General features: G+C 43.6%; 1 protein-coding gene across 1 annotated transcript in view; it reads right to left on the reverse strand.

Annotated features, from left to right (window-relative positions):
- The window catches only part of LOC115396398 (thrombospondin type-1 domain-containing protein 7A-like), a 130,144-nt gene extending 115,848 nt beyond the window's left edge, over nt 1-14,296 (reverse strand). The window contains 1 exon segment of the mRNA XM_030102272.1: nt 14,034-14,296. Within this exon segment, the coding sequence (XP_029958132.1) occupies nt 14,034-14,187 (154 nt within the window). The 5' untranslated portion in view covers nt 14,188-14,296.
- Nucleotides 14,297-14,356: the final 60 nt, after the last annotated feature.

Consider the following 14,356-nt stretch of genomic DNA (forward strand, 5'->3'; position numbering starts at 1 on the left):
CAAAAGGAAGAGTTGTTCAGGAAACCACACAGTCATCTTCGACGGCTATTTTGAAAAACACAAGAACTTTGGACATGAGCTGGAGATCAGACACATCACCTCAGCAGCTGAATTCTGCTGCGTGCACATTTCCAAGAGCTGAACATTTTGATTTATTGGACCTTGAGTTGCTTTATAATGAAGGAATAAATTAAGACCTCCTTTCTACAGGAACTATGAAGATGGGCTCCTTCTTTCTCAGATGATTGTGCTCGTTTCTTGACTTCTGGTTAACAAATAAAAATGATTATATTCCTATATCTTAAACTCAAGCAAATATCTGATGAAAACAACCATAAATGTTCCAAAACACACAAAGTATTTGCCCTCAATATCACAACTAATCTTGGCATTTAAATGCTGAAGTGTGAGGGGGGGGTTGACCACAAAAACACCAATATCGTGCACACACACACACACACACACACGGCGTTTCTCTGCTGTAGGCACGAGGAGGTTCTGATCCTGATCAACCCACTGAGATACTCGCATACAGTGAGCTGTGGCCTGCCTGAGGCCATCTGCTGCCCTCCCTCTAATCCAGGGGCTTGTCACTGGTGATTAGCCAGCCACTCCATCACTCTCTCTTTCCCTCCACCATTATACGTTTCTGCCTTATTATGCTGATAGCCCAGTTAAGGCAGGGTGTGGTGTGCGCGCTCTCTAACTAAACTCCTTTATTTGGATATCTGATGCCTACAAATCCGCTACTCCTTCTTCTCTCAGCCTCTCCGCCTTCATTATAATTTCCGGGCCTATAATGCTGATGTCGGGGCTTAAATGTGCTTAAGTGTGCTCTCTCTCGCAACATTTTCTTTACTTTGCATTTTAAGACGCCCTTTCTAATTTCTCCTGGCCTGTGCACTTTTATTCAGGAAGACTATTCCCTGACGCTGAAGAGACTTGAACTGTGGATCAATTGCAGCAGCAGTTCAGAGACAAGAAGACGGACTGTAACACTCTACACACAAACACGCTCTGCATGATCAATAAACTCGATTGAGAGGTTGAAGAGCTTCTGTTTTTTTTTTGCTTTTTTTTAAATGTTATCCTTAATGAATCATCTGTGTTAAAGCAAATTAGCTCTTTGGGAGTCCCAGCAATTGACATATAGAATATTAGCGATCTATAATAACTTGTACATTCATACCCATATAGGCAGATATGAGCTGCTTTTTATTAGAGCAAGGTTTTTGTATTTATGCCACTTAAGGATCCCTAAAAGGCATCGGCCATCTGTTGGTCAAACCAATAACTATTTTCATACAATGTTCAGTCCAGCTTGGTTCACTCTTTAACTAGACAGAAAATATATTGATGCTGACGTGAAACTGACAGCAGGATCCACAATTAAAGACGAAAAATCACTTTTCGCATTCTATTACCTTGTCTGTAATTTGTATTGCGCTAATCTGTGTGAAACAAGCATTTGACATTAAATTTTATTCAGCTGATTGGTCTGTCCATTGCTTAAATTATTTTAGTGGGATTAGTTGCTCGCCTCCTAGCCACTATTGGATTGACCGACATGATTCGCTGATTACTGTCTGTGTTTTCTGGGTCTGTGTTTTGATAACTACTGGCTTTATGCTCTCACTCATTGGTTAGTTAATTAAACATAAATGAGATCTCAAGGCTGCGATGACGTAAATACACTGTTCAAAACACTCCTTTGGCTGGCCGTTGCTTTCATTTACAGATCTCCTGCTTCTCTACATTCGTGCACGTGGGCGTGCCCACTGGGCATTGATGTTTCACATAAGCTTCTGGCAGAAGCGAGTTGTGAGTTAGCTGTTCATAACAGTCTGTTCACTTTCAAAAATGATAATAATAATGACTAATACAGTGTGTGGATATCTTTTTCTTCTATTTTTGTGGAACTGGTGCTTTGAAGTATTTATTGACTGGATCAGAGGTAAAGCTGTGTGTCTGCGTGTGTTTGTGGAGCAGAAATGACGGTTTAAGGACTTGTGGATTTGAAGCTTTTCATTTTCAGATGCAAATAAAAGAATGGACTTGCCAAACGACACAAATAGTGCAGCTTCAGCCAGCTGTGTTACACAGTGCAAAATTAGCAAACACATACGCTCATTTTCTGAGGGAGAGTTTATTGATCTGATTGACTGACTCTGCAGGCTCAGGAAGAAGAAGCAATGTGAATTTAGCTTTTGGATGAAGTGGATAGTCTGAACTTTGCAGATTGATTCCTTGACTAAAGCCTTGATCACTGCAACACAATCCAGCAGCACATCTTCGTCTTAGTGACAGATTGCCTGTCTACACATAGACAGTAATGAAAGACCAGAACGAAGAGCAATTCATCTGACATGGAAGGTAAATGCTCTCCTGGACAATGAGGTACTGTCCGGGACCGACACTTTTCAAACTGGAAGTTCTGACGCCACTTTCTCCACTCGTCCATCGTGGCGAGCACGGTGCACAAAAGGCAGGGTATAAATATGGTATCAATCCATCTACTGGCTAACACAAAGAAAGAACAATCACAAGCACACATTAGTAGCTTTAGGGACAAGAATGACCCGACATGCATGTTATTGGACAGTGGAAGAGAACCACAGTATCTGGTGCAGGTCAGGATCCAGGAATCATCTCGCTGTGAGGCAATAGTAAAACCACTGCACCACCAAGTGGTGCATTAGCAACTGAGGGTTTAATCAAAACCCAAAACTAATGACAGCCACAAAAGGCTTCTTTAATGTAAATACTTGGTGATTCATAGCCTTGGTAAGGCAGTGCTGGCCTCGAGGCTCGAGCAGCGGACTGGGGATTGGAAGGTCACTGGTTTAAAGCCCACAGCAGACAGGTCACCACTGTGGGTCCCTGAACAAGAGCCTGGAGCAGCCTAACGTGGCTGTCCACCGCATATGGGTTAATGCAGATAAAAGAATTTCCTCAAGGGGATTAATAAAGCATGATCAGTTTGCTGCTATATTTTTATAATAGATCAAAGATCTCTTTGTGTTTTAAACTTCCCCCACTCCAGTGTTCAGAGATGACTGCACATGAGCATGCAAACTAAAATCAACTTTGCAGTTATTTCAGTGGTCAAAACAGTAAAACTGGCATCAATATGGGGTAAGTCTACACTTATTCTCCAGTCCAGAGTAAAGCTGAAAACAAGTAAAGCCTTGGCATGAACGCTGAGGCCACATTGGGCGCATGCTGGTATTTTTCGGATCAGTCCACATAAACTGGACACATAGTGAACAACTTGTTCATTTCTTCAACAAAAAATGCACAGTTCTGCATCAAAGACGACATGATGCCTCGTGAAAGTCTCATGTTGGGATTTTTAGCCAACGAAATGCACAAAACAATCAGAGCGACTGTAGGATTTCCTGCGTACTGGAAACCAATCACAGTGCCTGCAAACATTCTAAACATCTTTCTCACAAACTCTGGTTCAAACTCCAAATGAACTTTAATTGAGTCACACCAGAGTCTGAGAGCAAACGCACCACTAGCACTGGCTTTCATATGGACTTGGTTTGTTTGTTTCGCGCTGACACTTCTACACATGCTTCATTTCAACGGGACCACACAAGACAAGCCTAAAGACAGCCAACAGTTAAACTCAGTCCAGAAAATGAATCTAGCGAACTCTTTGGAGTCTCAAAGTTAGATTTCAGCTTGTTTCCAAGTGTGAGAAGTCAGTAAAAACACTGCTGTTACATTATATAACAAGGTTCCAGAAGAATGTGAACACACTTTACAAACATAACACATATGAGCCTCTAAACATTCAGCAGAATGCTCATTCCAATAAAAATCACGCCGCAGAAAAGACTCTGGTTCATGTTCTGACGGTTTTCAACCTCTAGTCACTGAATTACCATAGTTTCAACCGAATCAGAGTGATTTCTGCCCAAACGTTTCACAGCTTTCGTTTGTAATAACACATCAGACGCCACAAATGCAAGCGATGTCTCAGTATATTCCAAAGAGCAAGTTTTTGACTTACACATATCAGCTGAAACTACTTTCCCATGAAGGCTATAAGCAATAAACACTTTATATTTTTTTTGAATACTTTTAATGTTTCCTAGCTTGCCACAGAAGCTCAGGTTACGTTAACACATTTGGCTTTTATAAAAGGTATCAGTATCAGCTGTAATTTTCTATTCAGAGACAAGATCAAAAGAACAACACTGACCCGGTGCGCCATTGTTGGGAAGTTTTGTTCGCCCAACTTTTCATCTGAAGGTTTGCTTAGCCCCAAACCCCCACAGCCTTTAACTCCACTCATTCAAATGTAATTTGAATGGAGTCTTTTAATGCTGGTAATATTGTCCAAATTATGCCTTTTCATCACTAGTATTAACACTGCCATTGTGAGTGTATTAGCATGCTGACTTTAGCATTTATATCAAAGCTCCGCTGTGCCTAATTACATCCTCTCAGAGCTGCTAACATGGCTGACTCTTAGTCATCTTAATTAATACCCTTTAATCACTTTACTTCTGCATTTTTATCATTAAGCTAACGGGGAGGGGAAAGGGAAACAGAGTCGAGCAAACGAGTGAGAAGACACAGAAATCCACATAATTTCACAGATAGACGCCATCAAATCAGGGATTGGCAAACACTGTCACAAACAATTACCTAAAGCCACTGTCCTGTCACTGTTGCTTAGTGCACTCTGAGGAATTACTGCACCATTTTTACTCAACGTACTGAGAGCACCCGGCCCAAAAAACAAGCAGGAAATCATTCGTAAATGGGGTCAAAACTGCAGCAGTACAATGTGCCTTTCAGTCACCAAAAGAAAAAAAAAAAAAAGAGGGGGGGAAACACTGTGGTTATATAAGACTCAAACCAACAGCAGCTCCATGTTCTGGGGTAATTTTCTCATGTTATTCAGATTTAGTGGCTTTGATATATGACTGCAGATTACAGTTACTGTGTTTACAGTCCATCACATGACCTAATTATGAATTAATCTTCCTGCTGTACAACAAGTGCTTTCCAGGGCATCTAGCTCTCCATCAGATTACCCATCAGGCAATGAGACAGAAAGCTTTTATGTTGTGTTGAAAGAAAAAAAAAAACAAAACAATATGAACTAGGCCTATGACTACACCGCAGCTGGGGGAAAACAATTGATGTCCGGTAGGAACGATGAGAGATTAACGACGCGACTGCGAGACGGACACGGCGATGTTTACTTCCGAGCCTCCTCCATTGCTTCAGATTTATGAGAACAGCTTGGGAGTAGGCAGCTCGGGCTCTTTGCAGGTAAATGTCACTGCTTTCTTCAATGATGCTACCATTCCTCTCAGCTCACTGCCGCTGCCTCGCGTGCCTCTCGGGGAGTCGAGGGCCTGTTTTGAATGCCACTCCCCCCCTCCCGCCGCCGTGAAAGCGCTCCATTTCCTCAGAACGAGTCCGGGGTTTGTTTGTGTTCCAACTTGTGGCTGAGATCAGGTTTTATGTTTTCGCGTGGAAGAAGAGAGACGCTGAAGGGATACGACCTCCGAGAGGAGTCCATATTTCATGCTTCTTTTACTTTGAGGGCGAAAACAATGAGCGACTTGGTAAATAAAGTCACAGATGTTCACCAGATTGAATCTGTGGCAGTTGATGTTCGAACAGCGAGGCTGCAGCACATATGAACATGATTTTCTTATTGTCTAATGACAAATACAACATTTTTACATCAATGCTGGAAGGAAATCTCATCCACACACTTGCCGAACTTGTTTTAGGGTAAGTTAAATGAATTTGGTTGGCGCATTTCATGTATCTGCATGGATTGTTATAGACTGAAGAGGCTCCATCATGACAGCAGAGAGACTGACTGTTAACCCACTAAACTCAGCACCTGGCCCATCAACTGGCCCCCGAGGCAGCGCGGGTTATCAGCTACTTAAGACTCTCAAGGCCCGAGGAATTGGGGTCAACCCACGATATCAGGGATGCGAGGAGGCTGTGGCTGAAGGCCACACCTGCTGTTCTCCAGCAGATTCAATCGAGTTTGGGGGAGTGAGCACAATGCAGCAGGGTAGGAGTGAAAAGGAGTGCTCTCACTCTGATGCCAACCAGAGAAAGGAAGACTTGGTCTTCATGTGGCTCTAGTTGCACTCTGGTGGGGTGTGGTGAGACTGCGCATCATATAACCCATGAGCCAAGCCATGTGTGCTGTTGTGACAGCGTGTGACATACGATCTCACATGGCGGAGGTAAATGTTAACAGTCGTGTCCGAACAGAGCCAAACCCTGATTTGGTGCCTCACTGATGTTTGGACAACTTCATAAACAAGCGGCTGTCAAGATTAGATAAATACAGTGATGAATACGAGACGTTAAAGCCTCAAAGAAAGGGGCTTCAATCATTCTGTGCAACCGCACCGCATAAAAGCCAAAAGAATTGGATATCAAACAGGTAAGTGGGACGCAATTATGCAGAAAAGAGAGACCCGCTTGTACAAAGTAGCTGCTGAAGAAAAATCCATTTGTGGGTATGTAAACATGGTGTGGCCCATGTCATCCTTCACAGCAGTTGTTTAAACAGGATTGCTAGTTGGTGTGGTCTGTGGACCAGCATGACACAAAGAAGTCTCAGCCCAGACGAAAAAAACTGAAATTTACAATTTGGTTGTCATCAAATGTGTCCTTAGTGATTTGCATCAAGCCTACTATGTTTGCTCTGTGTTAATTTCATTCATATTAAAAAAATCTGACATCTGGACCACTGGAGCAATCATACTAGTGTCAAAATGCTCAAAGAGTGACCATCTGAATGTTCTTGAGCAAGGAACTGAACTCCAGGTTTCTTCCAGTGGTGGGTGGGCAACTAGTCGCATATACAGTAAATACATGGCGAGTTTCAAGTCTTTATGAATTTCCAACAAACAAAAGGTGACACAAAAACCAAGAATTCAACGGTATCCAATAACCACTGAAAATGCACCAGAAAGCTACGAATCCACGTTGTCATGCCAAAACTGCATCCTCAAGAAAACCGACTGAAAGCAGGTCCGTCATTCCCTCTTCTACTAATCCTTTCATGACTGCATGTGCCGCTTTGATTCACCAGGTCAAGGCTGAAAATTGGAGTAAAAAATATCCCAACACCACATAAATCTATTCGCTGATCTGCTTACTCATGATACAGCCGTCCACAGAGGACGCTGGTAGTGTAGCTGGATGACGCAGCGCCCCACCCAAACTATGCTATCAGCCATTTGAATATAGTGGAATAAGGCAGTGGGAATCCTCTTATGTCACTCTAAATAAAGTTTTTTGGGTGCTGTGTAATCTCTAATCCTGCCATCCTCCCTATATCAGTAATAGCCAGGTTTTAGTATAAGCTCTGCCATTTAGATTAAACAAACTCCGGCGTCTCTTTGGCATCTCTCTTCGCTCTGGATGGATTGGCAATTTTCAGAAGCGCAGCAGTCTGGACTAGAGAGTAGGAGAGTAATATCTGTAAAGCCACAAAACAGATCAATGTGGGTCAAACGTGACGTATCTCGCTGCAAATGCTTTTAAAAATCAAGTGCAGCGTCATGGTAAAGCGGTCGGGGAGCTCTGTGCGACACTGGACCGCCGTCCTCTGGAGCTTCAGCCACACTCAATCTTCCTCTGCTGACACCAAAAGTAACTCTGAAAAATAGCTTCCCTCCTCTTTTAAGGGAGAAAGATGATGCTGTTCTCGCCTTCTTCCGAATTTGACTCTGCAGGCTGTGTCACACGGTTTTTGGGGCCAGACGCACAGCAGACACAATTAGCCCTCATTTCCTCTCTAATTCAAGTAAAACGCAAAAACAAAAACAAAAACCTACCGAATTAAAATAAAACCCATTGGCATGTTCCGTAATGAAACATGAAAATTCCCATGGAAATTGTCTTAATTTATATGCATGGCCTAAATTGGTTGTCTGTTGCTAAGGAATGTTGACGGTGGCGAGCCAATCGCCGGCCGGGCGCGGGTGCTTGGCCTCAGGTGCTATGCTAATGAGGGTCACCGGGGGTCATGTTGTAATGCACTCGCTAAAATGAGGCGGGGATCTCTGAGGGATATTCTCATATGGGATAATGCCAATTACCATCCCGCTGCTCTCAAAGCCCCGGCCGCTCAGGCAGCCGGGTGTCGGTCGGGGACTCAGTGAGAGGACAACAGTGTGACAGAAACCAGGTGGGGCAGGCATCAGCACGCAGCTACTTAAAGCTGAGGATTTTCTGGCTGTGCTCAGATGTCAGACTTTTTTTTCTTTAAGGCCGGTGCCCGGGTCAGTCGAGGACACAAATCAATCACGTATGATGGGAAAAAGAAGACTTTAATCGAATGAGAAACTGCAGATGAGAACATCTGACAGTGTCAATCCATCTTCCACAGCACCTCAGTGGAGTGAGGGTTCCTGGATGCTGGAGCCAATCGCAGCCGGCCGTGGGTGAAGGAGCATTAAACAGGTTGCTCAGGTCACATTCACACCTGAAGACAATTTAACTCACCCATCTGACTTTAAAGTATGGGTTTTTTTTTTTTTTTTCTGGATTTGTTTTAAACAACGTCATTCCACAAAAAGGAAGTAAAACTAACCAGAAAGGAGTTTATAGTGATATTGTGATTTTCACCACCGGAGCACTCTCAACACACTATGAAAAGTCATTTTCTGCCATTGAATGACACACACACTACATAAATAAACTTTCAATCATTCGGATGGACACAGTGAGATGGAGAACTGAACTAACGTTGACATTTGACAGCTGAGCCCCAGGAACCCAAGCCTTTAATTTTCTTCTTTCATTTAAGTACAAAAGAATTAAAAAACTTTTTTTTGAAGTTGAATTAGTCCTGTGTTTTTCCAAATTCTGCAAAGGAAGGGGAAAAAAAATATGTGAAACGAAGGAGATCCATTTGATGGAATCATTTTTCCCAGTTTTTAAGAACAAATCATGATGAAAAGACATAAGTAGAGGTTTAAAACATTCGTGCAATGCATGTAAAAAACCTACCAGATTCCACATTGGAAGTATTTAACTTGCACAGAGTTACGCTTTTTATTGCCTATGGAGCTCGATAATCAAAGATCTAACTTCCTAAGAACTTGCTTAAATCATGATAAATTTCTCACTCACTTTCAGTTCATGTATGTTTTGATGGGGAACAAATAACTGTTGCATTACTATTGGAACAACCCATCATCAGTAGGGTAAAGCTAATGAGGGTCTAAACCCAGCTCACGTTCCCAATTAGTGAGTGAAGAACCCATCGCTCTGTGAATTCTGCATTCGCTCATTTCCTGTTTGCTTGTACTGGAAGTGATGCTCCAGTGGAGGAAGTCATCAAACCTTTGGGGTCGTTGCTGCAAATGTCAACGTTTGAGGTGCGACGTTGTGAAACCTTGTAATAAAAGTTATGGGTACCCAGGTAAGGAAAATGCCTCTCATCCCAATAAGAGAAGCATTTCTGCTCAAGGTTAAGTTGATGAAGCCAAGCATGTGCATGTCTTTTGATGTGAGACAACATATTTCTGAGAATTGAAATGAATTCAGGAGTTCTCTAAATCTTGAAGCACAGCATCATTACAGCCTGGGTTCCACTTTTCTCCTGGGCTCATCTCATCCCGTGTTTGGTTAGTAGAACCACTTTGGCTGAAGGCCATTTCGCCACATAATGAGCTTGACTTGCTGTACTGAACTTATGAACCCGTCGCAGCGGCTCTCCCTCGATTTCCTGGATGGCCTCTTCAGTGGGTCGGCTGTAATAGCAGGTGATGGCGGAGGAACCACTCACATCCCTCAGCGAGGCTGACACCCTTCACCGTTAGTGCTTCTGTAAAAGGGAGGGACGTGTTGGACTAACAATGGCCTGTCAGCGCCAGTCTTCCCGTCCCCGCGCCTTGAAAGGTGACATCAGCGGGACGCGGTGACACACAGCCGCCGCCGCCGCCACGCTCCCTGCGCCGAACGCCACCGCGCTCCCCATTGTATGATAACATGTAAGACTAACCCTCCATTGTTCCCGAGAGCTGACGGGTCATTAGAGATGCAGGGCTGACACATGTCCCGTCCCACGCACTCTAACATTTCACACAAGTGCACATAACTTTAGATTCATGGGGATAAGTTACCATAAATACTCTCACTGCCATTTCTGCAGCAAATAATAATAATAAAAAAAGATAATTTGTGATGTGAAATTGTCTGGACATCCCATCAGCTATAGCATGTTATGATTGTAACTGATTCGGAGAATTGAGAGAAAACAAAGGACAAGACTAAAAGACAAAACCGATGTAAATTCAAATTTGAAGATGACTTGGCAATCCATGGAAAAGATTTTTCAACTAAAGGCAGATTTTCTGATATTTCATAGTGCAAAAAAAACCTTCCAGTGGCAAAAACCTTAAAAGTTTAGATGTTTGGACTGACTACCTCCTCATATGCAGCACCAGTTGACCATGAGATCCTCAAGTATGTTGACATTTTACCAAGTGAATGTTTCAGGTGAGTGATACCAAATTTCTCAAACTGGGAATATCAAAATCATCAATACTGAATGATGAAGCTTCCTTTTTTCTTTTCTCTTTCTTTAGAAGAATGAGATGGTGCTAATCTGTCCAAACCTCTGATTAAACACTTGTTGCAGATTCATATCATGACTGGAAGTGGTGAGAAATCTTTTCCTGGTCTATATTCTGCTCTGCCTGCGGCGTCTCCGTCTTTTTCCACTCATAATGCTCACCTGTCACTGCTGCAAGACGTCGGCATGTGTATTTCTCAAGTAACTGCTGGAGATAATCAAAATATGACGGTAGTCAGGAAAGGGTAAAAAAAAAAAAAAAAAAACGCAATGGAATCCATCTTTTATGAAAGTAAAGGCTCAAGCTGGTCTTACATGATCTGGTTAGTGATGCAGGAAGCGATGAACTGAAGTTATGCTTTCTGAAAACAGTTGAAACTGAGATCATCAATGCGGAGACTCGCTCCTGGCCGCTGATTAAGTAATGTTTGATCAATTAGTGTAAGACGGTGTGAATGCTCCAAATGACCCGAGCGGCGTAACGCCAAGAGGCACGTGGGGCAAAGTGCAACCTGATCTGATGAGGCGAGAGGGCGAGAGCGGACGGATTGGCTTGACAGGAATCCAGAGAGTCCTGCAACCTTCGAATGATAGATAATCCAGATCTCAGGAAAGATTATGTTCGAAGGAGGGGAGGTCCTGGGGTCGATTGAGGGTAATCAGGTCAAGATGTCAAATCAGCTGAAGCTTTCCAAATTTGGGATCTGTTGAAACAACCAGCGAGGTGTTAAGAGTCACATGTACTGTACTGGAGCGCCGGGCTCACGGCGAATGCAGAGATGTGGAGATAGAGTGTGTGTTTGCTTGAAGACAGCATCGCCTCTTCCACCAGCTGTAATTGCTTTGTCCTCAGGCAGACGTGAGGTCTTGACAGCTCAGACCTGGCAACCTCTTCACTCCAACAACAGAGTCTAATGAAGCACGCACACTGTACCAGAACGGGGGGGTGATGCACCTGCTCTGTGTGCGTGTGTGTGTGTGTGTGTGTGGCACTTGTTATCTATTACAACAGGCTACAGCGGTATTTGTTAAATCCATAGACATCCCGGCATTGCATCTTGAATATCAGCAACAGAAAAAGGTTTCTCTGCTATTTCATCATATTTTTACTGTTTCATTAGTTGGTAGAAGAGAAGAAAAAAAAAGGCTGAGACTCTTCAAAAAAAAGAAAAAAAAAAAAAGAGAAATGCAAAATATGGTATAAGTGCCAGACAGCGAAAAAGAGCACTAAAAACGCAGAGGAAAAAGTGCAGAGAGAGAGAATATTGGTGAGGAAAAAAAAAAGAGAAGAGCGGTGTGAGAATAGCATCTGTGACGAAGACAAACTTGCAGCAGTCTCTGATAGAGCCTGGGAAAAATGTGGCCTTCCATTATCGCCATCATCATCATCATCGCCAACATCATCCTCACGGTGGCTATAATCATCCTCTGTGTTTTTTTTTTTTTTCTCCTTCCATCTTCAGTTATCCCACCGCCACCTTCAGAAATATCACTGGCAGCCACAGCCTGCTGTCTCTATCCGTCTCATTTGAATAGTATTTTCAGAGCAAAAAAAAAAAAAAACACCCCAGAAAAAAGGCTCACCTTCCAAAACAGATACATCATATTTTCACAGAAGGCAATAAAAGCAGTGCAGGCCCAATTCCCCACAGTTTCGAAGACAGGGGCTGTATTTCAGCTCGACTCATCAATATGCAAAACATCAGAGCATTGCTTGCCACAAGAATATTCCCTCCACTGCACACTCTGCAAGTGTGCACAAACATCATGGCATTTAATGTTGCCTTTCTCTTTAAACAGCCGTCCATTGCCAGGAAAAAAAGTATGCAAATCTTGCACAAACATAATCACATTTTGATGAACAGCATCAAGATTCAAAGCAGTAAATTGCCCGATGTGATTTTAATGCTCTGCAGGCGATTGTCAAACCAAAGAGGCCCAGCAGGAAAAAAAAAAAAAAAAAAAAAACTGAAAAGGAGGCGACGACTCCGGGGCTGAAATCAATGCGCTACCTTTTATTTGAAAAGAAGTGAACAAACTCCCGACACTGGATTACATTTCAAAGAGCAGGGCCGGGAGCTTTCCAGTGGAGGAGCATGCACAGTGTGGGAGAAAGGTGGTGTAGCGTGGGAGTGAGGCATAATCATTATGACCTACAGTAGGCTGGATGTAGGTTAAGTTGGACCCCCTCTCTCTGCCTGCAGAGCTCGCTCTGCCTTTCTCTTTCTCAAGTCTACTCCCTGGGCTGTCTTTCCTGGGTTGTTAAATCCCTGCTCCTTTAATCTCCTTACTCAGCTACATCCTCTTTAAAGATGCAGAACCACAGGAGAGACGTGGGATACGTCAACCGGGGACTGGTGCTGAGCGAGGCGGGGCGGGACATGTGGAGCCGAGCGGGGGTGTTCGCCTTCAGAGTCACACAGAGAGAAGTTGGTTTGGTGTAGAGACAACATTGGATTTCATAAAACGTTGGGTTGAAATGGTTGAAAGACCTGCTGAGTCTGTCGAGTCACAGAGATAATAGATTAAAAGCCACATTTCATGAGTTGTGCGTGTTTTTCCACAAAGGCTACAAAGAAAATTTTCTGCATCAGGATTCATTTTGATGATGACAATCTGGGTTTTCTGTAAGATCTGTGCTCTTAGAACAATAAAGAATATATAAATATGTGGGACAAGTCCGTAATCACATGTCAGGTGTACTCATGCATGAGTCTGTCTCACGATCTGTGAAGAACAAATTCAAATCACTAAGATTCAGTGCAAAAAGCAAGCGATCTGAGGCATGAGAAACGCCAATGTACACATCTCAACAAACCTCTCACTTCCAATATCCTATCAATACAACCAGCCGCCCAGTTTTCTCCTCCCAGGCACGACTGGTGAAGCGGTGCCGATCCATCATGTGCCTGCTGGAACACACAGCGGCGATATTTCAATAATGGTGCATCACCTGAGACTGACGGAGATGAAAGTAATCCATTCAAAAATGGATCACGGCCGCTCTGAGTGCCACATGCTGCTCAGCGCGAGGAGACGGGTCTACTGTAGATTTCTGGGTCATCTTTCAAGTGCGTGCGTTTGAAGTTTGGTGGCGTAGAGATGTATATGCCCTCAAATGACAGATTCATGAGTGTGTGTGTGTGTGTGTGTGTGTGTGTATGTGTGTGTCATGTGGCGGCATTGTGGTTCTGTGCAAGTCAGTTAAGCATAAGACCGTTTCAGTTGTGGATCCCACATCTCTTCATCCTCACTGCCAACTTATCGCAGCGTTCAGGTCGCTCTTAAATGGAAAACACACACACGGCGGCTGTTTTGTGAGTGTGTGAGCAGTGCACTGACTCCGCACGCCGATTCACCACAGCAGCAAGTCATAAGCGAGCCCAACATGTACAGCGAAGGTAATCTGAAATGTAATCTCTGATTAGTGGTTGATCGGTACCTGTTTCCCAGAAGTAGACTGACTTCTCGTCGTCTGTCTGTGTGTGAGCCCTCCGGAAGCCGCACAGCAGCAGCAATGTCACCAAAAGGTACCAGCAGCTCTCCTCTGTCCTTCTCCGGAGGGCTCCCTCTGCCCCCCTCAACCCCGGCCCCATGGTCCGCCACAGGAGAAAAGTAAATCCACTCAGCTCGGACGCTCGGCGAAGGCAGTTGTTACCAAAAAAATAAATAAAAAAAGAAAGAAGTCTCACATCCAAGAAAGAAGAAGAAGTGAAGTGTGCTTCAGATAGTGAGAGGGAAGTGTGTGAGAGAGAGAGTGTGTGT

Source organism: Salarias fasciatus, chromosome 11 (assembly GCF_902148845.1).
Source record: "Salarias fasciatus chromosome 11, fSalaFa1.1, whole genome shotgun sequence".
NCBI lineage: Eukaryota > Metazoa > Chordata > Actinopteri > Blenniiformes > Blenniidae > Salarias > Salarias fasciatus.